The 27505-nt window shown below is 38.7% G+C and overlaps 1 protein-coding gene across 2 annotated transcripts in view; it reads right to left on the reverse strand.

Annotated features, from left to right (window-relative positions):
- LOC107601343 (zinc finger and BTB domain-containing protein 46-like) overlaps positions 1 to 27505 on the reverse strand; it is a 77995-nt gene that overhangs the window by 34442 nt on the left and 16048 nt on the right. Inside the window, exons 1-2 of one of the 2 annotated variants that reach the window (XM_016293501.1) lie at positions 25040 to 25185; positions 12477 to 13484 (exon numbers count right to left, since the gene is read on the reverse strand). In XM_016293501.1, coding sequence (XP_016148987.1) covers positions 12477 to 13484; positions 25040 to 25064 — 1033 coding nt within the window. In that variant the 5' untranslated portion in view covers positions 25065 to 25185. Of the gene's footprint in view, positions 1 to 12476; positions 13485 to 25039; positions 25186 to 27505 lie in introns of those variants that run through there. The other variant, XM_016293503.1, reaches the window with a different exon arrangement.

A 27505-nucleotide genomic window follows, 5' to 3' on the forward strand; every position in this document is an offset into this window, starting at 1 on the left:
TATATATAGTTGTCCCCCCTCCCACACACATATCACACCTGTTTCTACAGCACATATAACACACATATAACACATCTTACAACACACATCATCATCTTTAGCACACATGCAGTTGTGGTGCTGTAACTACAGTTCATGTATCAGCCATTGCCCACTTTCATATGCACACATAGGAATTTCCCCTTGCACCTTTAACGCCCTCTCCCCTAAACTTCTACTTATTTAGGAGCGAGGGAGAGCAGGGTGCAGCCACAGGGAGGAGGTGAGGGGAGGACAATGGGTGGAGGATCGAGAGGAGCTGGAGAGGGTGTGGGGTTGAAGAATGAGTGTGTGTGTGAGGAAGGGAGATTTTGCCCTCCCACGCCGGTTGTGTGTGTGCGTGTCTGTGTAGCAGGGCCAATCCGACACACCCAGAGGGCAGCAAACCTCCACATCCTGCCCGGGGCGTCTGTTTGTCCAAACAGCTCACTTCTTCCTCTTCTCTCCTTTCTCTGTCTCTCTCTCTATGCTCAAACCGGTCTGACTGGAGGGTAGAGAGCAGAAGAGGGTGGGGGTTTGTCTATAAAGAACAGAAACCCCCCGTAAAACCAGAAGAGGAAGAAAAAGCCGCGGAGTAAAATACAGCAGAAGAAAACAAACAGCAGGGCGTTGTCCTGCCCTGAATGGGGAAGTTTGACGGTTTGGTGGTGTTCTAACCCCTTTACACACTCTCAAACACACACACATGTACCTATTACCCTCTTCATCCACAGCAGTCTGCCTGGAGTTAATGCACAGTCTAAACCCGTATACAATCAAAGACTTACTCAGAGTGTCTAAACGTGGGACAAACAGAGATATATCCTATCAGGCGTATAATCATGTCCCAGAACACTGTCCTCTTTCTCTCCCTGTCTCTCAGTGATCAGTTTTTATGGTGGCTACCAACTACAGTCATCACAGACCGCTGCAAATCTATTGATTGGGGTGCACAATCCTGTTCCTGGAGGGCCAATGTCCTGCAGAGTTTAGCTAAAATCCGCCCCAACACATGTTCTACTAATCCTGAAGACCTTGATTGGCCCTCCAGGAGCAAGATTGGACATAATTGGGAAAGTGCATCTCAAGGACACAGAGCAGTGGCTTCCAACCCTGTTCCTGGAGATTCCCCAATAGGACACATTTTGGATGTTCCCTTAATAAAAGAAACTCATAAACTTGTTATTAGAGACCCAAGATCTGAAATGGCTGGGTCAGATAAGAAAAGCTTCCAAAATGTCTATTATTGGGAGGTTCCAGGAACGTGGTTTAGAGAAAAAACCTGCAAGGATCATCTGACCAAAAGTTCTGTTTATGTTACACAGGGGCATCCGATCCTGTTCCTGGAAGGCCACTTTCCTGCAGAGTTTTGCTCAATCACACCCGCCTGAAAGGTTCTACTGATCTTGAAGACCTTTATTTAGGCACTAAACTCTGCTAGAAAGTGTCCCTCCAGATTTAGGATTGGACACGCTGTAACGCAATTGGACGACATGAAATGACCAGTGACTTCAAAAAGTCCAGGGATCCAACAGTTCTAGTTGTAGGGCCCTATGGAATCCGTTTTATTTTTTCCCAAATTCCATTAAATTTTTTTTTCTAAATTCAGTTCATAACATTTTTTTGTTTTGATTTTTCTGGATTCAGCTTTTTTTTCCCGTTTTAAGTTTTCTAGACTATGTTTTATGGTTAAATAAAATTGTATTGATAAAAAAAGCATGTCTATTTAATTGAAATCATGAAACATACACAATTTAAAGGAAATTAAAAATGAAAATTAGCCCATGTTTTATTCACCCTCAAGGCATCCTGGGTGTATATGACTTTCTTCTTTCAGATGAATCCAATCGGAGTTATATTAAAATTTGTCCTTGTTCTTTCAAGCTTTATAATGGCAGTGGACGGGTGTTTTTTTCAACAGTCCAAAAGAAGTCAAATAAAGCACATCCGTCCATAAAAAAAACGTGCCTCACACAGCCCCGGGGGTGAATAAAGCCCTCCTGTAGTGAATCGATGCGTTTTTGTAAGAAAAATATCAAAATATTTATTTTTACAATGTTATCATGAAACATTTTCTCTCACTTCCGCTAACTGTCAACGATTTTTGTCAAAAAATATCGGTCACAGTTCATTCAAGTTAAACTGAACTTTTATTTTGACGGGTTGCTGTGAAGACCTTTAGGTTTCTGTTTTTGTATATGATATGATCAGGGGTGCACATAAGTGTTACACAGGTCCGCATGCGCGACCAAAATAAAAAATGTGCTGAGTAAATAAGCACATTTGCGTATCGACATGGTTGACAGCTGTTAATGCACAATTACCATTTTAGATCGACAAACTATAATACTGTATAAGATTTCTATTCAAACTGAAAGCATAAATCTAGGCTACCCACTGCTGTTTTTTCAAAGCACAATGCAAAACTGACATTTCATTCACTGATGCGCTTCAGTCGGCAGCGCTAAAATAAACCCCACCAAAATAAAAGCCTGCTGATTTTAAGTTTGAAAATGATGAAAATTAATCTTAAAAAATAAGTAAATATTCGCATTTTATTTTTAAGTTTACTATAAAATAGTTGTATTTGTATTTAATTCTCCCTTTTTATTTGAAAAAATAATAGTATTATCACACTTTATTATTTAGTTTATTATTTTATTTAAAAAAACTAAATAAATAAAGTGCAACAATATTATCACTACGATTAATTACTTTTTTATAGTTGTATTTAATGGGTTACACTATGTGCAGTGTGAGGACCAAACCAAATCTCTAGGTTCTCTTATGAGAACCAGTCCGAAAAACTTATGTGCACTCCTGGATATGATGATCGTTTTTCTCAAAAGAAATGGTAAATGCTCATGAAGTGACCTACTTTTGATTTATTCATCCAAAATTTGGCAAATTCCATGACATTCCGCATTATACAGTAAATTTAATTTTTTTGACTGGATTCCACGATTCTGTCTGCGTTTTCACATAGCAGAAATCATAGGGCCCTATAGTTGTGCTTTCCAAAATCCAACTTGCCATATTCCTTCTCCATTTACAGTGGGGAAAAAAAGTATTTAGTCAGCCACCAATTGTGCAAGTTCTCCCACTTAAAAAGATGAGAGAGGCCTGTAATTTTCATCATAGGTATACCTCAACTATGAGAGACAAAATGAGAAGAAAAAAAATCCAGAAAATCACATTGTAGGATTTTTAAAGAATTTATTTGCAAATTATGGTGGAAAATAAGTATTTGGTCAATAACAAAATTTCATCTCAATACTTTGTTATATACCCTTTGTTGGCAATGACAGAGGTCAAACGTTTTCTGTAAGTCTTCACAAGGATCCAGCTCTTTCCACACGCTCAAAGCTGATCTTTATACATTCTTATCTGTCCAATGCTTCAAGCTTTCTAAACATGCTTCTGTGTCTGTCACAAGTGCAGACAGGCCCTCTCCATAAAAAAGGTAAGAAACACAAGCATAAGCTTTTGAATAAAAGCAGGACAATCCCCGTAACATCCACTGCATCCGGAGATCAGCTTTGATTCTGATGGTGAGTGACGAGAGAGAAGCACATTCCCCCCACCCTGTGCATTGTGATTAATGGGATTATCCTCCATTAAACAGCGCATCACGATACTAAGTGGCTTGTCTCATTGTGTTCCTCTCAAGACATCTATTACTTTGCAATAAACCAGTTGACCATGGTCTTCCCTCAAACAGGTTAATGTAAGGAAATATTTACCCAAGTGGGTGAGGATTGGTTTTGGACCGATTCCCAACAAGTGATGAAAAAGGCAGAACCATGGCTTAGTGGTAACAGTACCAACGGTGCACAGACACATTGAGATTTGGTGATCATGCAGATTATTTGAGTTTTAGGCTGGACTTAGTAGATCCAATCTACTTTGTATATCAATCAAACGGTCCCCCAAAATAGCACAGAAAAGTAAATGTAAGTGCCTCTGTCATGTGCAAACTTTTGTTTCAAAGAAAATTTTTGCTGGCAGGGCATCTTTTCAGTGTTGCCCCATGAGACTGGGGAGAAGCCCAGATGGCAGAGATGGGCAGTGGGCCACTTTTGTTACTGATACAACACAGGAGCTGGAAGGGGATGATTTGCTATAAAAACTGGAACCTTCTACCATCCCTCCATCTCTGCTGAGTAGCTCGGGCATTCTGCTCCAAGGGCAGGGGGTGCTTACGTTTTGGAAAATGGCATTGCTATCATCGTCATCTTCACTGGCCAAAGCCGAGACACCGTGGTGCGTCCTGGCTTGAGGCACCTCTTGGTTTTAGAGGCCAAAGTGTCTATATATAGTGCATGTGTAAAGGATTCTGGGAGGGGTCGGGTACTCAGAGACCAGAGCACTGAAGCAGGAGGGAACACCACCATGAGGAAGTCTGGATTTTTCTGTCCATGATAAAGTCAAGAGTGTTCACTTTCAAAGAGACAGTGAGACACAGAGGTGGGAGGTGTGGAGGTGTGACAGACATGTCATTTCCAAGCAAAGAGAGCGAAAGAGAGACAAGGACAGTGGGAAGAACCTAAAAACAGTTAGTGAACCTGAAACGTGAACAACAAAAATAAAGGTTAGATAAATTATAAATTGACCAACAGCAACATATAAAGGAAGAGTTTCCTGCTACATACTCACAGCACTTTACGTGATTATTCTCTGAATTTTTTTAAACATTTCTGACTGTTGTAATTGACACAAACAGTAAACTCACATTAGGTGGAAAAAACCCCAGAATATTCCCTTTCAGAATTAGGCAAATCAGCTGACTTGGTGGCCATCTTGGTAACTCCCTGGGGCAGCTATTTCTAATTGTTGCAAATACTACATGAAAGAAGAAAGATTCCGAAGCTGTTTGCCAAGCTTATTTTTAAACTGCATTTGTCAAATCAATAAAATCTGACCACAAAACAGTCCTGAATGTTGTCTCTTTAGTACAAATCAGGCTATTTTTCAGGGTCATGTATGATAAACATTATTTTTGCAACTATTTTCAAAGCTGTTCAAATTAATGCACAAAATACAAGCAAATATTGGATCTTGTAACCGAACGGCAAGACTTCATTTCCTACAGATGCTATAATAAGTGTTGTTATTTCTCTCATTGGTCACACTTTATTTTAAGGTCCAATTCTTGCTATTAACAAACCATTGACTATGATTTTTGCCTCAATAAATTACTAATTTGCTGCTTGTAAATAGTTAGTAAGGTAGTTGTTACGTTTAGGTATTGGGTAGGATAGATTAGGGATGTGGAATATGGTTGTGCAGAATATGTGCTTTATAAGTACTAATAAACAGCCACTATGTTAATAATAGGCATAGCAACTAGTTAATAGTGAGAACTGATCCCTATACTAAAGTGTTACCCTTTCACTCATTTTACCTGTGCTTAAACTAACCTTTAAAGATTCTATACACTGACCAATTAATACCTAATTATCTGGCCTGGTTCACTTTATTGTAGTTGAAGAGACTTGTTGTAGTAAGGGAGGAACAGAGGGAGACTGAAGAGAGAGGCGAGAGAATGGCATAGAGTGAGGTGGAACACAAGAACTCTGTCTGACAGTCCGACATGACGCCTTACCCCAGAACAAACAAGCATTCAGCTACATTGAGGGGCAACCCAGAATGCCATGGGGGAGACAGAGGGAGAGAGAAAGAAACAGAGAAACAAGAGAACGAAAGAGAGAGAAGATAACTGTAAAGGACATCTGGTGGGATGGTGAGTCTCAATCAAAAGAAAATAGGGAGGCACATCGGACGAGGGACAGAGAGGGAGGAAAAAGAAATGGATGAGGGATGGAGTGCGAGAAGAAAAAAGTAAAAGTTTAACTTGTGAAATATGAAATCTATTTTGGTTTTAATAGAGAGGAAGGAAATATGAAAGTAGATTATTAAACTGGGAGAAAGCGACGAGGGAGGGGAAAAATCCAGAGGTGTTGAGGGTGGGAGGGTTGAGATCTGTTCACGATGTTTTAAATATTAAAGCTATTTCAGGTTTAATGAGGTGTAAATACTATGGGGAGAGTGGTAAGAGGATGGGGGTTAAAGGGGCCTCACTCTCATTATTTCAAGCACACACCTTTTGACTATAGAGACCCAGAGAAAGAGAAGTGAGAGCGAGTGTAAAAACAGAGAGATAGAGCTGATGAGCTAGGAAAGACACAGGGCTGAGAGAAGGATGACGACAGAATCGGAAGGACATTGAATGGAATATTAACGGAATATTAATTGAATAAATGAAATACTGAGTGACTGAGTCAGTCAGTGAATGAATGAATTATTGAATTAATGAATGGAAGAAAGATTGAGTAAATGAAAGAGGGTGCATGAATGAATGAACAAGTGAGTGAGTGAGTGAGTGAGAAAGTGAGAGTGAGTTATAGTCATTAAGTGAACAAATTAATGAAGGAAGGGAGGAAGGAATGAGTGAGTGAATGAGTGAGTGAGTGAGTGAATGAATGAATGAATAATGGAGTGAATCAATGAGTAAGCCAGAAAGTGAGTGAGTGAATAAATGAGTCAGGAAGAATGAATGGATGATTCAGTGAATTAATGAACTAGTTAGTGAGTGAGTGAATAAATAAATTAGTGAGTGAGTGAGTTAATAAATGACTGAACGAATGAGTCATTGAGTTAACAAATAAATGAAGGAAGAAAAGAAGGAAGGAGGGAAGTAAGGAAGGAAGGAATAAGTGAGTCAGAAAAGAATGAATGAGTCAGAGAGTGAATAAAAAAAATAGTGACTGAATGAATTTGTGAGTGAGTGAATGAATGAGTCAAGTCAAGTCAAGTCAAGTCACCTTTATTTATATAGCGCTTTTAACAATACAGATTGTGACAAAGCAACTGAACAGCATTAATTAGGAAAATAGTGTCAATAATGCAAAGTGACAATAGTAAACACTCATTTTTCAGTTAAAGACAGTTCATCAGTGAATTCAGTGATGTCAACATCCAGCTCAGTTTAAATAATATCTCTGCAATCATGTCAACGATAACGCTGGAAATGAAGTGTCCCCAACTAAGCAAGCCAGAGGCGACAGCGGCAAGGAACCAAAACTCCATCGGTGACAGAATGGAGAAAAAACCTTGGGAGAAACCAGGCTCAGTCGGGGGGCCAGTTCTCCTCTGACCAGACGAACCAGCAGTATGGAAAAATCAATTTAAGACGTAATAAAAGCGAGTCAGTGAATGAATTAATTTGTGAGTGATTGAGTGAATGACCAAATGAACAGGTAAAAATGAATGAGTGAGTGAGTGAGTGAATGAATGAATGAGTCAGTAAGAGAATGAAAAAATCAGTCAGTGAATAAATGAATGAGTGAGTGAGTGAATGAATGAATGAGTCAGTAAGAGTAAGAGAATGAAAAAATCAGTCAGTGAATAAATGAATGAGTGAGTGAGTGAGAGAATAAATAAATGAATTAGTAGGAGTTAGTAAAGGACTGATTGAGTAGCGAAGGCATGAATAAGTGAATGAATACATGAATGAGTGAGTTTTTATAGAGCAGTGGGTGAGAGGCCAGAGGTTAAACTCTCAGAGGAGAGCAAATAGATGTGATGTGTTGAGGCTGAGCTGAAGTTCATGTGTATGTGTGTTTGCTATGATGAACAGGATTAGATTAGATGAGCTCTGCTGTGAACATGTCAGCCGCTCACTGAGACAAGTGCAAAGTTATGCCATAGACTGCTCTATTAAACACGCAACACTTGCTAAATATTTCAACACTGTTTATACATGTCAGACACTTCATTATCATCTGTGTACATGTGTGTGTGTTTTCTTCACATACACACTCTGAAATCAGATACAAGCACTCAATCACCACATATACATATCTGCATCTGTACACAAATAAATACAGATACTTAAGAAAGCACACACTTCCCTTTTAACAACAACTTTAAAACAGAATAACACGTCAACAGCACAACAACCCATATGCATGGGTGAATGATCTAAATGTGGGATTTTTGTCTTGTCTTGCTGTGGAAAGGGGAAGGCCACAATGATCTTATTTTCCTAATCTCTTTCTGATCAAGTGATAGCTATGCTCATGAACAAATAATCTAAAATAAAATATCAGTGACCATTTCCTGACCAGCCTAAAAAATCCCCCTGATGACAGCGTGAAGTTCACAGCCACAGCCAACCACAGAAACCCCCTCTTCATCAGAAAGTAAACCTACAACACGAACAACACTCCAACTAACAAGCCACTTTCACACACAGATACCATGGCATCGCATCAGAGACGCGCTGGGTAAATTTCCTTTTGAAACGTCACTCTTTGGTGGTCATTTTCTGACCTGACAAACGAGTGTCATGCTAATGCTAACCGTAGAGGCCTCTAGCATCAGACACAGGCTGTAGAAAAAAATACTGATACAATAACTAGTGTTGTTTTAAGGGTCTATGAAACATGGAGCTGTGACTCAGGTCTGTATTACAGACATTGTGGGTTTGTTTGTAAGCGAAGAGTCTTGCTGCTCGCTCAAAAGAGGTCTGGCTTTTGGAAGAGCGCTGAGCTTCTACATTACACACACTCCTGATGATGAGTAATGAAATCATAGCACATGTAAATGGGTGGGGACAAACTGATATAGCTACTTTTAAAAACAACAAAAAAGTGTAGGATGATGGGAAGAAAGATGAGCACTATATGACAACAAAGAAACAAACACAGGCATCATTGATAGCAGCACTGCTTCTCTCACAAACGTTTCTGTACTCAGGTTGACTTAAATATACTTTACACAAAGACATGAAAGCAAAACAAATCTATCTACTAAAATCTAGCTTAATTTCATGCTCCATTTACAACCTGGTCTTAAAACAAAACATGACTATTTTACAATTTTGTATTAATTTATACGATGTGATTTGTACGGAAACCTATACGGCATAAGCAGATCATATGAAAACGTACACATTAATTCGCACAAGTTTATACAAAGCAGCCACCAATTTGCCAATATGTAAAATAGTTCTAAATTGCCATGAGAGTGTGTTCCAGTTGAGTCCACTTAATTCACAAAGCAATATACCGTATAAGACAATACAAGCATGTTGCATTCTTAGTGTTGCCACAAGGGGGGCACTATTAGCAGATATGAGCGTAAACTCTTCTTCTATGGTCAGCTTTATCTTTCAAATCAACTACTGTTGTCTGAAGAGACTTTCCTGTTGTACTAGCTATACTAACTTGCTAGCTATGTAAATAACAAAACATCGATTTTTCTGTCACAGACAACTGAGAGTAACTCTACTGCCCCCTTGTTCCCGCCAAAATAATACAAGAACATTATAAAACAGCATTGTATGTTTGTACATTGCTAATGTATGCTTCTAATGTGCTGGCTAAACATTGGTGTCTCTCTTTGCGCACTTGCGCCAAATATGTTTCTAGTACGCCTACGCAAGTTATCTAAAATATTATCTAATGATTTGACAAAAAACATGAACGGAATCACAGAATCCAGTCACAAAAATTTAATTTTCTGTATATTATATCTATGTAAGATGTCCTATATCTTGGATGAATAAACCAATAGTAGGGCCGTATACTTAATCAAATCGCAATATGGAATAGTGTCCTCAAAAATGCATTGAAAATAAATTAAAATAAATATAATCCAGAAAACAGAATGCAACAAACAAAAATGTAAACCATTTAAACCATACTGACTGTAATATTGTGATGTTTCCCCAAAGTTTGGGAATCTGTGTTCCAGGACACATGCCCATTATAATGCCTGCATATTCTGCAACAAGTTTCAACACCTGCAAACATCTGCTAAACATCCAGTGTGACCTCACATCCCCTCTCTAGAACTGTGATGGCTTGATGCCTCATGTTTGTCAGTGGTCAGTAAAACGCTCTGAAAGGGAATGTCCATTCAACAGGGGCCTGAACAAGGGCGCAGTGAAACTTAAGCACACGTGCAAAGAATAACTGGTATGCAAACAGTCCTTATAGCATGATCTGAGTCTTATCTTACAACATTCATGAAGAAAACCGTATCAATAAGATGATAAGGATAATATTTTAGCAGACAAGAGAAGCAGCCAGAAGCTTTAGACAGTAGCCTGACTGTCTTTTTGGTCTTGGCTGCCTAATCATGTTAAAAACCATATCCTCTCTCTCTCACACACACACTTCACAAAGAGCAGGTTGAGAAATATCCTGCTGCTCGCCAGAAATTCATACCAGTAGCATGGTAATTTAGATATACAGTTCTATAAACATGCCAACCACCAATTACAAGCTTCTTAAAACCATTAGTCTGTGCACAATGCATCTTGGACATCAGCATCCTGAGATCCCATTTACTGCTGTCAGCAAACGGCACCCTTAACCGTGCAAACCATTACTCCTGCAACTAGACACTTCCTGTGCCCTTTAACCAAATCTGAGAAAAATCTAGCTGCTGACTGGACCTCAGCACGGACAGAAATCACTTATGAAGGCATTTATAGAGTCCCTCTAATTACTAAAGCTGTCATGTTGTTTAAATGAGATTTAAACATGTTCATGTCACATATAATAGGTGGGTGATAAAATACACACCCACAAAAAAAATAATCCTTGTTTATTTAAACAAAGCAAACCATCCTGGCCACAGTAGCTGGTCGCATAGGTTTTGGACAAACATGTCTGCCTCAACTCCTCAAGAATCCACAAATTCAGTAGGAAAATTACAGCTGAGTCCAAAACCCAAAGCAGGGCATGAGGGCTTTCAGAACATGCCGTCTTTCTCTCACCCTGATCCGACTCGTCCAAGCCTGAGCCTGTTTTGTGTACCAAGCAATATTCTCATCTTCACTGAGGATCGGCCCATATTATCAAATGACATCCAAAGCAATTTGCCGTTTTGCAAGTCCTCGGTTCCTTAGCGGACTGAGATTTACACACGGTTAAGAGGGATGATTTTAGATTTGAAAATGTTTCAGTTCCATTTAGAACTTAATTAAATTGACCTCAAAAGCTTGACTAGCATATTAGTTTTGCTTATAGCGGCCAGTGCGTGAGGAATATAAATTTGTACTATTTGTGTCGCACACAAAGGTACGGGTGTGACTTTTGTGAGCATGTGTGTGTATGCAGTACAGTGAGCCAGTGTGTACTTAGATGTGTGGAGTCTTGCACTTGATATTTGATCTGTGGGGTTGGGTCAGCAAGTGCAGTTATTTCTGTTGGAGCCGCAGGTAGCAGGGCTGGCAAACAGAGAGGATGAGAGAGTGCCTCGAGAGTTAAGTAGGTAAACTCGCGCTAAGCTGATGCAGATCTCCGCGAATTCCCCTCCCTCTCTCCTTCACTTTATCCCTTCTTCTCCACACTTCAGAAGACCTTGGGGCACCCCCCGTCCCAACACACTCGCACACACACGTACATTTTAATCCACACACCGCCACCAAGGTCAATTCAATTATCCTGTTTTCTTAAAGTGTGTGTGTGCCCATTTCACAGTCGGCCTGCACAAATTCACCAGAGATTAGAGCTGCCACACTTTTAATGATCTACATACCTATAAGCAACAGTATCCGAGACAGGTAGGGCCTCATCCCCGCTTGCTGGCGTGATCTGTTCCTCAGCACGGATTTTGTTTTTAGGTTGATGAGGCTGCCTCGCGTCCCATGTGTCTTTCCGATGTTAATGAGGAAATTAGTTTTTTCAACCCCAAATTCCCCACCTCAATCTGTAGTTTGTCATGCTGCTATACTATTAGTGCTACAACAATAATTTTCAACTTCATCAGAGTTCTATTTCTATCTGGGTTCGAATTATACAATCAAACACGGTGGCAAAGTATTACAGAAGACCTGACTCTCACGGGATCCACGAGGCAGTGCTCGCAACAATGAGAAGCAAACTTTGTGACTGTTAAAATGTATGGTCCACATAGTATGAATGAGTGTAGTACAAATGTAATCCGGACACTCTACATCCAACACCTACAATGTCAGCTTCCCTGCCATTTACAACTCCTCTCCTGAAGCCTTGTGGGATAGGAAAGTGTCCATTGGATGTGTACTGTTTCATGAATACCAGGATACAGAAATACTACTTATTTCATGCCCTTTGCACCTACTATTTCTAGGATGGGCAACTCTGGTACTGGAGGGGGCACTGTCCTGCAGAGTTTAGCTCCATCCAAAATTGAACATAGCTGAAATATCTAACCAAAGTCTTCAGGATTACTAGAAAATTAAGTGTTCTTGATTAGGGATGGAGCTAAACTCTGTAGGACAGTGTCCCTCCATAACCGGATTTGCCCATTCCTGTACTATATAGTAGGCATATTCAGTCTCTTCTGCAAGACCAAACATCCTTTGATGAAAGGTCAACAATCGGCTCGATGATGTTTTCACAATGTGATATCATGACAGTAATAAAGGAAGCAATAAAGCAACCAGTACACAGTAATCCTACCTGGAATGTCCTGGTTGCTGTAGCTCCAGCCTGGATTGGACAGCATGGATGGCAGCGGCGACGCTGTCCGACTGTCCCCTTCATTCTGTTGGGTTATGTGCCTGACCGTGTCCTTGTTTTTGCGGTTCTTCCTGCGGCCCGTGCCAGGGGGTTGCCAGCCCCCCTCTCCTCGTCCACCTTGCTCCCCAGGCGTGCCTTGTGCTCCTCGGCCAGCCCCATCTTGCAAATTGGAGGGGGAGACTTGCTCCTCTTTGACCTGGACAGAACGGTAATCAGCAGGCCACAAGGGCTGCAAACAAGCATCCTCCTGGCTCTCATGGCTTTTGGGTTCCGGGTCTTCTTTGCCGTAGTTGCTACCGCCTTCGTGGCAGCTAGCGATGGCTGAGTCTCCAGATGAGTTTGCTGGGCTGGTGCGTCTGGCCATCCACGGCGAGGAACTGCGGGCCGAGATCATGGACGCCAGTGCTTCCGAGGCTCCGCCCACACTGGGCCCAGCCCCAGCCCCACCTCCCATAGAGCTCACCACATTGCCCATCTCAATATCCGCAAGTTCATCTGCAAGCTCGGAGCGAATGCTGATGTCTAGCGCTGCCTTGATGAAGCCGTGACACGCTTGCACTATGTCGGTCATCTGCAGGTAGCTGGCGGCGGACATCACCTCGATCACATTCTTGCTTGTGAGCGCCAAGTGGGCGGAGTACATGAAGTCAAGGATAGTCTTGAAGCCTTGAGCTGTGACGATGTCCAGGTGCGTGATGGTGGCCTGCTGCTCTGAGCCCTTCTTCACCTGGCAGTAAAGCGTCTTGAAGTAGCGGCTGCTGCCCAGCAACACGTTCTTGTGCGCTTTGAAGATCTTGCCCTCCACGACCACACACACGTCGCACAGGATGCCGTGCTGCCGCTGCTCGTTCAGCTCCCGCAGGAGCTGCCGGTAGTGCGACGTGATCTCCATGTCTTCCTTCCGGTTATTCATTGGACTAACAGGTGGCTGCTTCTCCTGAACAGAGCCTGAAGGAGGACAACATACAATACACAAACCCTAGTTAGTACAGTTGCAGTAGATGCAAGAAACAGACCACAAGTTTCTGCATAAAGAGAGAATAGCAATGTCTGGAATGAAATACTACTGTAGCTCACACTAATAGTAGACTACTGTGAAACAGTTGGCATTATTTAACAATAAACATTTTAAAAAGTAGTATGCCACATTGTTGTCATACATTAAGTATGACCACATTAAGTTCCATGTGAGTGCCATCCAGTTATTGTTATCAATAAAAACTGTTATACTGCATTTTGCAATTTAAAATGTGCTGCAAAAGTTAAGCTTAACAGAATGTTATTTTCAGCATAATGTTGATTACCAGAAAAATAATTTTGACTTAAAGCAAAAATACATACAGTAACTCGCAATTGAATTTCCAGTCTCTGGAGGGTTTAAGGGACAAAATATGAAGGTCTTATTTTTGTTAAGGCAGTTACATTTAATTAAAAAAACAATAATGTTTGAGGTGTACAGTTGTTTAAATTTGGGCCATGTCTAAATTATTTTCTGCTGTAATCAACATTATACAGCAAATTCTGTTTTGATTGAGCTTGTATTGATAGATCCTAGAATGTTCCCTTATTTTTTGCTGATCTAATCAAATAACAAGACAATAAAAAAGAGATGATAAATAACTGTAAAATTAAATGCATCACATTGTGGGATACAGTATTGTGCGAAGTGTGCTCTGTTGTTTGCTGCACATTTTTGCAATCCTGGTATTCTATAAATATAGGCAATTCACATACTATGCACAGTTTACAAACTACATACTGTAGAAATACAACAATGATGTTATTATGTCAATCCAAACACAGCCAACGACTGAACAGGAGGCTCAGATTAATACAGTAAATGTAAATCGTCCTGTCTGGACACAATGATTAAAATCATCTTAAAGCAACAAATACTACCATGTATACACACAAATATACTTTACAATTTTAATTTGGTTTTTATTGCATTGCAATAATGAGAATGGGATTCCTTTATTTGCATTACTGAAGGCTACTGAGAATTGTGAGTTAATGTGCATTACTGTCATGAAAATAATGTCATGATGCAATTACAGTCCTAAAATTGGCTTCTTTTTATTGTTTTTTTATTTTATTTTATTTTGGGGTGAAATGCAACCCAGTCAATATTTGACAGTTTTTGTGAGATTTACCCCATGCTTCCCCCCTCTTCCCAGCTGAGTGTGTCTTGTGTTTATAGTTTCTCTCTCTTTCCTCTATGCACATTCAAGAACAATGCATTGCCTCGTCTAGCTCTCCTCCCCCATCTCTCTATCTTAATGATTATAGCAGAGATGCTCAGGTGTTCACTGTTCAACCCTTTAATCACGATGTTTTTCTGTTCATTTTATTAGCTGCCAAAGAAAATCACCCAGTGAGTGTGTAAAGCACTTTAACACAATCATCGTCTCTCCTCTTTTCACTTTTCTCTTTTTTGTTACTAAATTGTTTCATTTAATTACCATTTTGTGAGTTAGTTGAATAATAAAGTGGAAAATGGAGCTGCCAAACAGATAATTCATTTTTAGCGAATAAAGGTGATGGCTGTAGCCCAGCAGACAATCAGCCTCAAGCCATCAGAGCTGGCCAATGCATGTCACCTGCTTCAGAATGGCATTTTAGTGACATTTAGTGCTTAAATTACGTTTTACGGAGATAGAAGACCTCAGTAATAACAACTCAAAGCTATGGTCAATTTCTTCTGTCAGGGTTTGTGCTGGTAGGCGTCTTTTATGAAGTTAGGTTTTCCGTGATGAGTGATAATTTCTAGATTTTGATTCTGCGCTCCATGAAAATGCAATTCTTCACTTGATTTAATATCAATCTTAAGACTCTTCGAAATGCATAAGAGGTCACCAGCAATTTCAGGGATTGTCAATAGTCACACTACTTAAACAATTTAAAGTTGTTTTGCACACAAAAATGAAAACCTTAAAATGAAGCATCTAGTTCCTGATTGCTGTTTACACTAGTGCATTTTCATTTTAAAATGGCGTTTTAAAACGAAAACGATCCTCGTCTACACTGGCGTTTTCTCTGCGTTTCAGAAACGATCTCCGTCTACACCACACAACCGAAAACGCATGCCACATTACCATTCATGCAGGTACAACCATAGATATGTATAGGTAGATTCCCTATTATTTAGATGGCAGACGCATCTACATGCTTGGAGTGGTCGAAAGAGGAATCTACCTATACATATCTATGGGTACAACAATGAGCATGGTGTCATCAAGGATACGCAGTGCGAATCTGGGCAGCACGTCATCGTTTTCAAAACTCTCCATTTTGGTCCGTTTACTGAAACGCAACCCCGGAGTTTTCAAACTAAAACGGGGGTCTGCAGCGTTTTCAAAAGTCTCCGTTTTCGAGGGTGGAAAACGATAGGTGTAACCGTAGCAAAAGTTATGTGTTTTAAAATGAAAATGCACTGGTGTAAACTGGGCCTCAGCTCGATTTAACCATTTTTTTTTTTACTATTTAATCAAGTCTATTTCACACAATTTGACAGATTTCCCCAAAAAGTATTGCAAAAAATGTGAAAAAAAAAACATCTGCAGATTCCTGGGCCTTTAAGGGGTTAAAAGGGTTGGGGAAAAAATTGGAAGCGAAAAAAAAAAACACTTTTTAAAATGATTATTTTACAATTATTCTCATAGTTATTTAGTTATAAATATTAGTTATTAAAGCAACACAAGCAAGGGTTGCCTGCAATGTGTCTAAGTCACTGTTGTAAAAAATCACATATTCAAACTAGCAACGACTGTTTGAGCAAGTAACAATATTGCATTTATACATCACTTCAATACAGGAAAATGTAATATTGAGCAACTTACATTTTAGACACTGTATTATATGTTACTTTGTTTTTGCTTTACAATCAGCTGAGTGAATGATTCAGTGACTCATACTGTACATGAAGGCAGCCACTTGTTTTGTTCCTGAATAAATCAGTGGTTTTGATTGATTTGATTGAGTAAATAATTCAGTGACTTACTCATAAAGACTTGTTGCGACCTACTGGCATATCGATGTAAGTGACTGGGTGCCGTCAAAATGAGAGTCCAAATAGAATTCCTTAATGATGAATTTGTTTCTTACAAACATGCAACTTTTCACTTCAAAAGATGTTAAATGATGGACTGGAGTGGTGTGGATTATTGTGATGTTTTTATCAGCTGTTTGGACTCTCATTCTGACGGCACCCATTCACTGCAGAGGATCCATTGGTGAGCAAGTGATGTTCAAATGAAGCAAGAAATGTTAAATTTCTCCAAGTCTGTTCTGATGAAGAAACAAACTCATATACATCTTGGAGGGCCTGGAGTAAATGTTCAGCAAATATACATTTTTGAACTATTTCTTTAATGGTCATAAAAAATGCTTAAATTTAGCATAAAAATGATCTAGTCTTTGTAAGGTTCTCCCATAGACCACTTCATAAGTAGATGAACTAACATCTCTCACTAACCATGATTTCACCGACACAGAGACGCAACTTCTTGCGGCACATGCACCTACATATTCACACATATACACACACAGATATCCCCAATAGTCTAGACTTCCCCACTAGCATCCTCTATGAGCAGCACAGAAGCCGTCCTGGTTGGGCTAAATCGCAGGGACGTGGAGTGTTACCAAATGGGGCCATGATTTGTTTTGTGAGCGTTCAGGCTGTCAGCTCGCATCGGCCCGACCGCAGTGTGACAGCTCCCATTCACTATAGTGACAGCAGCGTTTGCTGCGGGGCCGGCACACTTCAGGTCATGTTTAGGAAAGTTCCTCTCAACCTGATGGCTTGTAAGATCAAATCAATCCTCTGCCTCTCCCATGTCCACTTGTGCAAATACACCTTACCTGGAAGACTGAAAGAAGAAGAGAATGACAGTGACAAGTGACTTTTTTTTTCTTTTTAATAGTTTTAAGTTAGCCTCCAACTGCTTCGCTTGAGGCTTTTTGATTTGATTGCCTATAATGCAGTCGTTCGACTCATTCTAAAGAACAAAAACTGAACAATGTTAGCGATTTAAAGGGATAGTTTACCTAAAAATGTGATGCACTTTTACTCACACAAAGCTATAGTATGGCTTCAGAAGACTTGGAATATGAGTCATATAAACCAATTTATGATACTTTTATGGTGCTTTTTGTCCTTTCTATTAATCTTTCCTTTTGTGTTCCACTTTAGAAAGAAAATTCAAGCTTTTTTTGGAGCAACATACCCTCTCAGAAAAAAAGGCCCAAAAACTGTCATGGGGTGGAACCTTTTCAAATTGTATATCTTTGTACCTTGTAAAGGATGCGTATTACTACCTTGAAGGTACATATTAGCACCTAAATGGTAACATCTTAGCACGTAAACATTGCAATTTAGCACCTTTTCAAAGGATACCACCCTAGTGGTTTTTGTACCGTGGAGTGAATTGGTGACAGAATTTTTGTATGGACTATCCCTTTAACATCAGAGAATCTTTTCATCTATTCCCTTTTAACCCCTAAGACCAATTTATTTTTCTCTGACAATGAGTAGTAACGGCTCAGTAAATAACGGCACTTTGCACCCCAGGCTCCCCAAATTAGTCAGTTCTTTTCATGTGACTATTCAGAACTACTTCAACTGTGCAACCAACAATGAATATTAATATCTCTTCGTTGGCCGACCGAGTTATATGACAATCTGGGCAATCAAGTGCAAAACAACAATAAACATAAACAACACAATTGACAGACGTGTAACACGGCTAAGCACTGAATGAGACAGAATGCAGTCAGACTAATCAGATTTTCTGCTTCACTGGAACTTGAAGCATCTGAAGCTTGTTAGACAAAAAGGAAGAGTGTAAAAAGAGAAACACATAATAGACAGCAGGTTCACATAACCTTAGTGAACCACACAGAGTGCAAGTGCAGGTGCAAATATTTCATATTTTGGGAAAGGCTTCATGCAAGAGCAATATTTTGAGATATTTAAAATGGCCATTAAAGTTCATTGCAATAACTAACAAATCAAAGAGTTAATTTTAATACATGCTTTTGTTTGACAAGTGAAACAGGACATTTAAAGTGTAGGGCGTATCTTGATTTTATACTTCTGAAATTGATTGGACAGTGAAAAGTGGATGTGAATAATAAAATACTGTGCACTGATTTGTCATTCACAACATGACCAGAAACTTAATAGGGTCAATTTTGATGTTGACTTTAAAAAAAGGATTTTCACGCACTCCAAAAGTAGGCTGATGGCTTTAAATGAAGCTCTCGGACTGCATTCAATTACAGTGAAATTGTCAGCAAAAAAATCCCTGTAAAACTACATCATCTAACACTGTTGTTCAGATGATTATACATGATTGGAAGCAATTGCTTGAATAAGGCTTGATAACCACTATCCATCAATGTTTCAGCACCAGGAGCACAACATCGTGATATTATCTACCCTGTCTTACATCGCAGCTACTGAGTTCACAGTTTACAGCCTAACTGCAGCCCAGCTTTCGTCCTCACCAAAATAGGTGTAAGAAGTGGTAGTAGTAAGGTTAAGGTTAGGCCTGTAATGGGATTGGAGGGAAGAAATGTGCAAAGAATGGAGGCCACATCAGCCTAAGTCTCTGAGGATAGAGTGTTAAAGAGTGCCACCACCGCTTACAGTTCCTGTCACCCACAAACACTCAGATCTGGAGTGACTGGGTTCCTCCGGCCAAGTAAACACACACACACTTGCACACAAACACCCATGCATATACATCTATGTATGCTCTTCCTTATTTTCGTAGAGGTGGTTCTGATATTATTCTTGGAGGGGACGGGGGAAACAAGGCCATCTTTCTTTTTCTTTTCGTTTCTGTGCATGATGGTGGGAAGGACAGTCGTGACATATGAGGAGGTGGCGGAAATAGGAAGGGTGGGAGGAAGAGGGAGACAGCAAGAGCTCAGAGGGTGTAAGTCATGTATGCATCAGTGTGTTTCTCAGGCAGCCAGTCATTTTAAACCACTCAACTGGACATCAGGGCCATTATCCGAGGGGTTAATCCCCAATTTCACAGAGCTGGCAACAGGCAAAGTGGAACAAAAAGGGTGCAGGCCTTTAAAAAATAGCAGAAATGTATTCTACAACAGCAGCCAACATACAAAAAACATTAAATAGAAAGGCAAGTTTGAAACTTTCTTTCAAAATTCATGAAAGTTTTATGATGGCTTCATGAAGCTAAGCCGCAGCATATTAAGTCATAAAACAGCTACATTTAATTAGGGAAAGGCTACAAGCGTATGCCTTTCCAGCTGGTGGTAAAATCCTTAATTGACTGATCCAACAGCTGTATAAATGTGGTCAGACCGAGACAAAAAAAAGTAAATGACTCGTTAAACGAGGAGTATTGGTATTAAAAGATTAGCCAAATAAAACTAAATAAACAGAAAATGAGAATTAAGCACAACTAAATATGGTTACGGGCGCTAAGCTGTTTTTTTTTTTTTTTTTTTTTACATCTAGAAGAAATTCACAAAGAATGCAAGTGTTACGACAAATACAGAGAGAAATGAGCTGAGGATAAAAGGTGGATACATTTAGTCTCACTATTTATAACTTTTAGGGTAGCAATATAAATAGACTCAAGCAAATGAGGAGGAAAAAAGGTGTTTTGGCTTTGATACACTGCATCGACAAATACTAGATGGTTAAAGCTACACTCTTAAAAATAAAGGTGCTTCACGATGCCATAGAAGAACCTTCTTGTCTAAATGGTTCCATAAAGAACCTTTAACATCTGAAGAACCTTTCTGTTTCACAAAAGCTTCTTTGTGGCGAAAGAAGGTTCTTCAGATTATAAAAAGGTAAGAAAGAGATGGTTCTTTAAAGAACCTTTAACGGAATGGTTCTTTGTGGAACCAAAAATGGTTCTTCTATGGCATCGCTTGAAGAACCTTTTGAAGCACCTTTATTTTTAAGAGTGTATATCTAATATTCATTAATTAGATATCAGCAGATGTAAAGCTTAAAATAAAGTGTTCATATATGTTAAAATATAAATATATATTAAGATAGATAAACTGTATTAGTAGTATACTGTTTAATGCAAGAATATTTATTAATATTAATGAAAATCTTAAATCATGATAATGATAACAGTAAGTACCAAAATTTATTAATTCACTCTCAAAGCTAGCTAAATGGAAGTGAGTTACGATATGTTCTCTGGAACAATCTGTTCTAGGTACAGTATGATTAATAGATAAATAGCATGGGGGACATCGGTGAAATATATTTGACTGCAGCAAGAGCGACTTCAAATCTCAGATACTTTATGTGCTGCCATTTTGCTGGTGTTTTCAGTATTTAAATGTTTTAATCAGGACTAGCAGTCAATTAAAAATGTAATTAAATTCTATTATATGCTGATCAATTAATCAACATTATTGCAGTTACTTGCACACATGAATGTTTGCTAAGAAAAGCTCGCAAATGAAGATAATTAAAAGAAAATAAGTTTTTGTGGCATGTAAAAGCCTTGAAAAGACGAAAATTACTTTAGAAGTCTTTATATAGGCCTACACTACTGTTTAAAAGTTTGTTTGTTTTTTAAAGAAATTAAAACTTTTATTCAGCAGGGATCCATTAAATGGATCAAAAGTGACATTAAGGAAATTTAGAGTATTACAAATGATTTCTGTCAAATAAATGCTGTGCGTTTGAAATTTCTATACATCAAAGAATCCAGAATGGTTTCCACAAAAATATTAAGCATCACAACTGTTTTCAACAGTGATAATAATCAGAAATGTTTCTTGAGCAGCAAATCCTCCTGAGAACCAGAAATAAAAAGCTTTGTGAATTTAGTATTGTTTTATGTCATTACATTGTTTAGAGCAAAAAATGGTAAAATAACATTTTTGAAAAATGATATTTTATTCATATGTTATGCTACGTCCTCTGTAGAGGACACCAGGACTCAGTTTTTCTACAAATAAAATGACAAGAATAAACATGAAAAGGCAAAAACAATAAATTTTTAGGTTTCAGGATTTTTTTCAGGATGGTTCTCAACTATGTTATAAAATACATAACAAAATGATTTGATATACTATTTTGCTTTATGCAATATGTGTGTAATTTAAGATATATATATTCAAATAAAAAACAGTTTTGAAAGATAAATACATAAATAAAACAAGGAGAAGAAGAAGAGGTTGGATTTGTGACCCTATATCTCTGCATTGACTGAGCAGTACTATCTCAGTGTCTGTCTTTAGGCAAGACTCCAGCTGGCCCAGGTGACAAGAGCCTGTCACACCACCGAGAATGTGACAAGAGCGGATCTAAAGGCTTTGAGAGTCTTACACCCTCCCCTCTTCTTGAGCATTAAGCCAGAGCAGTGAAGGTGAGTCCGTGCTGAAAAGCTGGATAGGTCAGAGTGTCAAGAGAGTGGTGTGAAACAGGGACAGAGAGACTGGAGTGTTTACCGGTTCACATCAAAGCCTTGTCCCGCAGTGCTCTCTGCTAAACTGAGGTCCTCCAAGGTCCTATCCAAGACTTCTCAATGAGACTTTGCCCTGAGCTCGCCTGCTAAAACTTAGCGGAGAGTTTCATGTATTCCCTTTCACGCTAATGGCTAGTTTTGTCCTTGTGTCTTCTCCATGTTCACACAGGACTCAACAGCTTTTTCATCATCGTTTCATCATCTAGAATCATTGATGATTTCAAAATAACAGTAATAATTCAAAATGCCTTACTTTGCATTCAAGTAAACATTTTTGAGCAGTTAGTGTTTGTTGCTAGTGCCATGCTTTACTGTTTGAGCTACAGTAATGAATTCAACACCGTGGCAAAACCTGAAATAGCATTAATCAAATTCTTTATATAAAACAGATCTTTTTTGGATGTTAGATATTGGCAGTGTGAAAACATTAAAGTGCCCCTGTTATGCCAATTTCCAGTATTGCCTTTCATGCAGTATGTAATGTAGCTGTATGTGAATGTAAACGATCTGCAAAGTTGTAAAGCTGAAAGTGCATGATAAATAAAGTTATTGTCTCCCAAAATAAATAATCGACTCTGAACAGCTGAAACGAGTCGTTAGTAATTCAAATCCCACTTCTGTGACGGCTACACGTCACGGGGTAACACATTTGCATAATACGCGCCTATGTTCTACGTTGACCGGTCGCGCACAACTTGACCCCGCCCACAAACACGTCATTCTGCTGACGACCGCTTCTCTAATCTCGGGGAGTTCATCGCGGGATTCACAAAACACTTGCTGTTGAAAGATGGATCAGTAGCCTGTTTATTTGGACCAGCTGCTCCACTGAATCACAACCTGTACGTATGATAAATAATAGATGTTTATATTTTCTGTAGAGCGTTCAAAATACAGAACTATTGAAATAGGTGTATCGTTTCCGAAACGCGCTGTACGCCGTAGACCAATCACAACAGACTAGGCCATCTGACCAATCAGAGCAGAGCAGGCTCACGGAAAAGAGGGGTTTAGAGAGACTGAATCTTTGAACTGCTTCGAACGAATCGTTTGAGAATCGCTGGAAAATGAGGTGATATTAAATGCATAGTTTGAGAAAACTAAAGTGTTTTTTGACCTTGCATGCATGTAATCCTATGGTAAGAGACTCCAAAAACAATATTAGGAACCGTAAAAATGGCATAATAGGGGCACTTTAATACGTCATATTCTTAAAATATGATGTATAAATTTTTTGGCACCAAATTCAGTTCACACTACTGCTAGAACATAAAAACTACTGTTATCACTAGGGGTGTAACGGTACATGTATTTGTACCGAAAATTTTCGGTACAGGTTTTTCTGTTCACATATGTACCGAACAAATACAGCATTGTTTTAACCACTGCAGGAATGGAACAACATTGGAAATTTCCAGTTTTATATATTTTTACTTTTGATAAGAAACAAAGTCTCATCTTTCAAATTACGTCCATTTATTTTTCAGGAAATTAATTAAATTTTTAATTTAAATTAAATCAATAAATGACGTTTTGATGCTCTTGGATGTGATGTGAAATATCGCTGTATAAACGCCTCAGTTCAAACGCAGCCCGGAGCATGATCATCCCTTCTTCTTTACTAATAGTTTTAATATGAAATAAACATGAATGAACATCTCATACCTCACATAATCACTCAATCTATGTTTCAGCTGCGGAAAGACATCAAACAGCTTGTAAACAAAATGTCACGTAGCATTTCATTTACCTCAGGCAAGCCATCGGTGTTCACAGCTCGTTAGTTCGCTAGAGAAATTAAGTCTAGAGAAGAACATTTTGCGAAATATTACGCTCATTATATTTTCATTTGCCTGTTGGTGATGTCTTAATTATTTAATGTAAGCTCAAATAAATCTGTTATGAAACAAGTTATGGCAACCACTGTGTAAATGAATATATTTAAACAACAAATAGAAATTGTATAATTTAGAAGTAAATTGACAAACTGCATTATGTGCAATTTACATGTTTGAATATATATATTTTTTTTAGTTGAGCGTTGATTATTAGATTTAAAAATAAATAGTAATTAAATTTAAGTTTGGGCTCTGTTGTAACCTTATAGTTTTGAGCATAAACTGAGGTAGATTTTTATCCCTAAGAAAATTGTAATTATAATTTAATTTATTTCAAGAAAGAGCTATTTGTTCAGTAAACCACCGTTTAACAAAAAAGGCTATATTTGATTAGTTTTTCCCCCTGCTGTACCGAAACATAAAATAATTGTGACATTTAACTGAGGTACATACCAAACCGTCAAACCTTCAGAACTGAGGTGCTTTCTTCCTTTACAGCAGAAAAAGTTAATCAGTGCCATCAAGAAACACCCTTAATAAGAAAGTTTGCATGTGTCAGCATGACTAATAAATATTCATGAGCAAAGCTTAAACATAATTAATATTTTTGTTATAACTCGTATGACTCACTGCTACATTTACATCAGAAGAACCGGTATGATTACAATTTGGTAAATTGTCAATGACAATTATGCACACTCTTAATATAAAGTTTGGATGTGACTGGACATTCCAGGAAGGCTACAAATTCAACGTGGCAAAATAGAAACTCTAGAGGTATTGTTACATTTTTTCCATTTTGGTATAAAATGAAGTACAGGTACTTTTGACATCTGTACTCCCATGCAAACTCAAAGGCATACAAAGGCCTTATCTCTACTCTTTAGTAATGCTCTGGCACACTTTCCCCAAACGCCTTTAAAAAATTTCCATTCAACTGCACCTCGAAGGACTGCGACAAACTCCCTCACCTGAAAGTTTGCTGGCACTTCCAACGTGTGCGTTACAGAAACACTGCACTTGACTGGTCTCTTTATGATCACTGAATCACAGCCCATAACACATCACCTTAAATAATGCCTTTCCCCCTTAAAACCAGCCTCTTTTTCCTCTAACCATGGAAATGCAGTGGAAAATGTTAATGCCAGGCAAAAAGTAGTTAACCTGTTAACCCTTAAACCGGTACCTGGCAGAGGCACTTCTTGCAGCATGACGCTATCTGGCCTTTGTCCTCCATCTTTCTCTCACTCCTTCCCTCCTTCTTTCCCTCTGTCCTAGTGTATTTCTGGGCTATTCACTGCCTCAGAGGCCCTGAAGCCAGCCGTGTCTCCAGTGGAGGCTCCCTCTCCGACAACCCAGGGCTTAGCCTAAATTCTCTCGCTATTAAAAGCTGTGAAATGCAAATAATGAAACATCTCATTACCACTGTAGGAAAATGAAAAGAGAAAATGGTAGGGGGGAAGATAGAGCGAGAGAGAGAGAGAGAGAGAGAGAGAGAGAGAGAGAGAGAGAGAGAGCAGGAGATAACCTGACAGAGTGGCTTTTGTTTCATGAGAGTTGGCGTTACGGAGGGAGTCAAGATTGGATTTGCCAGTAAAATAAACAGGGGTGGATCCTGGAGAAATGTTCTAGGGTGACTTACGGTCATGGCATGAGGACACACACAAGAGAGCTGGGAACTTACTGTGCATACAGGGTTACACCTTTAAATACTATATGTATTCAGCGTTCAAAGAATGAGTTTGGGAATATGGGTGGGAGAGTTCCTAACGGGTCCTAAAACCTCTGTGTGGGGTCGTGGTTGTCACATATCTTCTCCCATTACTGGCAACAAGCCCATGGATGGGTGATTCACACCTGTCAAGCTGTGACATGTCCACATGTCCAGGTCACATTTCACCCCATGATCAAAAGAAAAGGGCCATTAATATTGTTTACACTGCATTTGCACATTATTTTAGTGACAATTACAGTCATAGTCATCCCCTACATATAGTCATGTGTGATCCACATCAATGTGACTACAGTGGTCATTCATATCATTGGAAAAATCATTTTCTTAATTGGCATTTTCCCCCTATTTTCCAGTAAAGATCTTTAAAACGAGATACATTAACTTGTGAAGCTAAACTGCATATGGTATTAAGATTTTATCTTAATAGAAAAGAGAATAACTTAATATATCTTACTATATTAAGAGAAGATATCTTTAAACCTCCCGAACAAAGCATATCAATTTAGTTTCTCAGTGCAATGAAATTTCTAGTTTTAAACTAAATCAATTAGATACCTTTAATTAAGGTACAAAATAATGCACATGTTAACATCCCACACTATTTGCTTCTCAAGTAAATAAATCTTGTTTTAAGGGTGTTTTATACTGGAAAACAAGACAAAATACTGGTTACAAGAAAACACATTTTTGCAGTGTAGTCTTGACATAGACAACTGCTTGGATGTGCTGTGTGTTGTAATACTACAAATACGAGAACTGCGAGGATAGTTTAAATTGAATGAATGAGTCTGTGTATCTTCATCTGACCATCCTCACTGAGGGACGGGCTCTCTTAAGCGCTGGGTTGAGAGGTTGATGACAAGCCTCGTTACTGAGTGGGAGTCAAATTCCAGCACGATCTCCACCTCTTCCTTCTCTTTCGCTGTCTTTCTTTCTCCCACTTATTTTTTTATTTTTTATGAGTGTACACTCACATTACCACACACACACACACACACACACACACACAGAGTCATCGTTTCAAATCCACCAAATGGTGCGCCGATGACTCCCTAAAGCTCGGCTGCCGCTTCTCACGAATCGACAACTCATCCTTAACACCTTCCTGGAGCTTGCGCCGTGAGAGGTGTCACAACAAACCGGCGTTGTCACGCTGCACTGAGGCATGGCGTTCCTGTAAGCACACACTCCTGTGCACACACACAGACCAACACACAACCTCACACACCATGCTGTGACAAGCCATTATCACAACAGGAAGGCTCATCACCACCAGATAAGTTCCACAAATGCAAACTTCACATTTGCTAAATTTTTAGCTTTTCATTTTTAAACTTAGTAAAATATTTTTTGTGTTGTACTTTTTTTCTGAAGTTCACTAATAGAGATTTTGTGCAGTCGTAATTTAGTTCTCATCACCACTGTCCACCCTTAGCCACTTATTAAGCAGGCACACATACACACTCATACTGTAGATAAACTGGATACACTGAAAAAAATGATACTACATTTTTTACAAACAATTTATTTTAGCTACATTTAAAAAAAAAAGTAAGTTAGAAAACTAAATTTGTTTATTTAAATGTAACTAAAATAAATTAAGTGCAACCACTTACCTTAAAAACATTTGTAAATTCAATTAATCATTGTTTTTCAGTGTAAATAAAATGATACACAGAATGATAGACAGATAGTCAGATAGATAGATAGATAGATAGATAGATAGATAGAACAAAATGATAGATAGATAGATAGATAGATAGATAGATAGATAGATAGATAGATAGATAGATAGATAGATAGATAGATAGATAGATAGATAGATAGAACAAAATGATAGATAGACAGACAGACAGACAGACAGACAGATAGATAGATAGATAGATAGATAGATAGATAGATAGATAGATAGATAGA

Source organism: Sinocyclocheilus grahami, unplaced genomic scaffold, assembly GCF_001515645.1.
Source record: "Sinocyclocheilus grahami isolate Dianchi unplaced genomic scaffold, SAMN03320097.WGS_v1.1 scaffold303.1, whole genome shotgun sequence".
Lineage (NCBI taxonomy): Eukaryota > Metazoa > Chordata > Actinopteri > Cypriniformes > Cyprinidae > Sinocyclocheilus > Sinocyclocheilus grahami.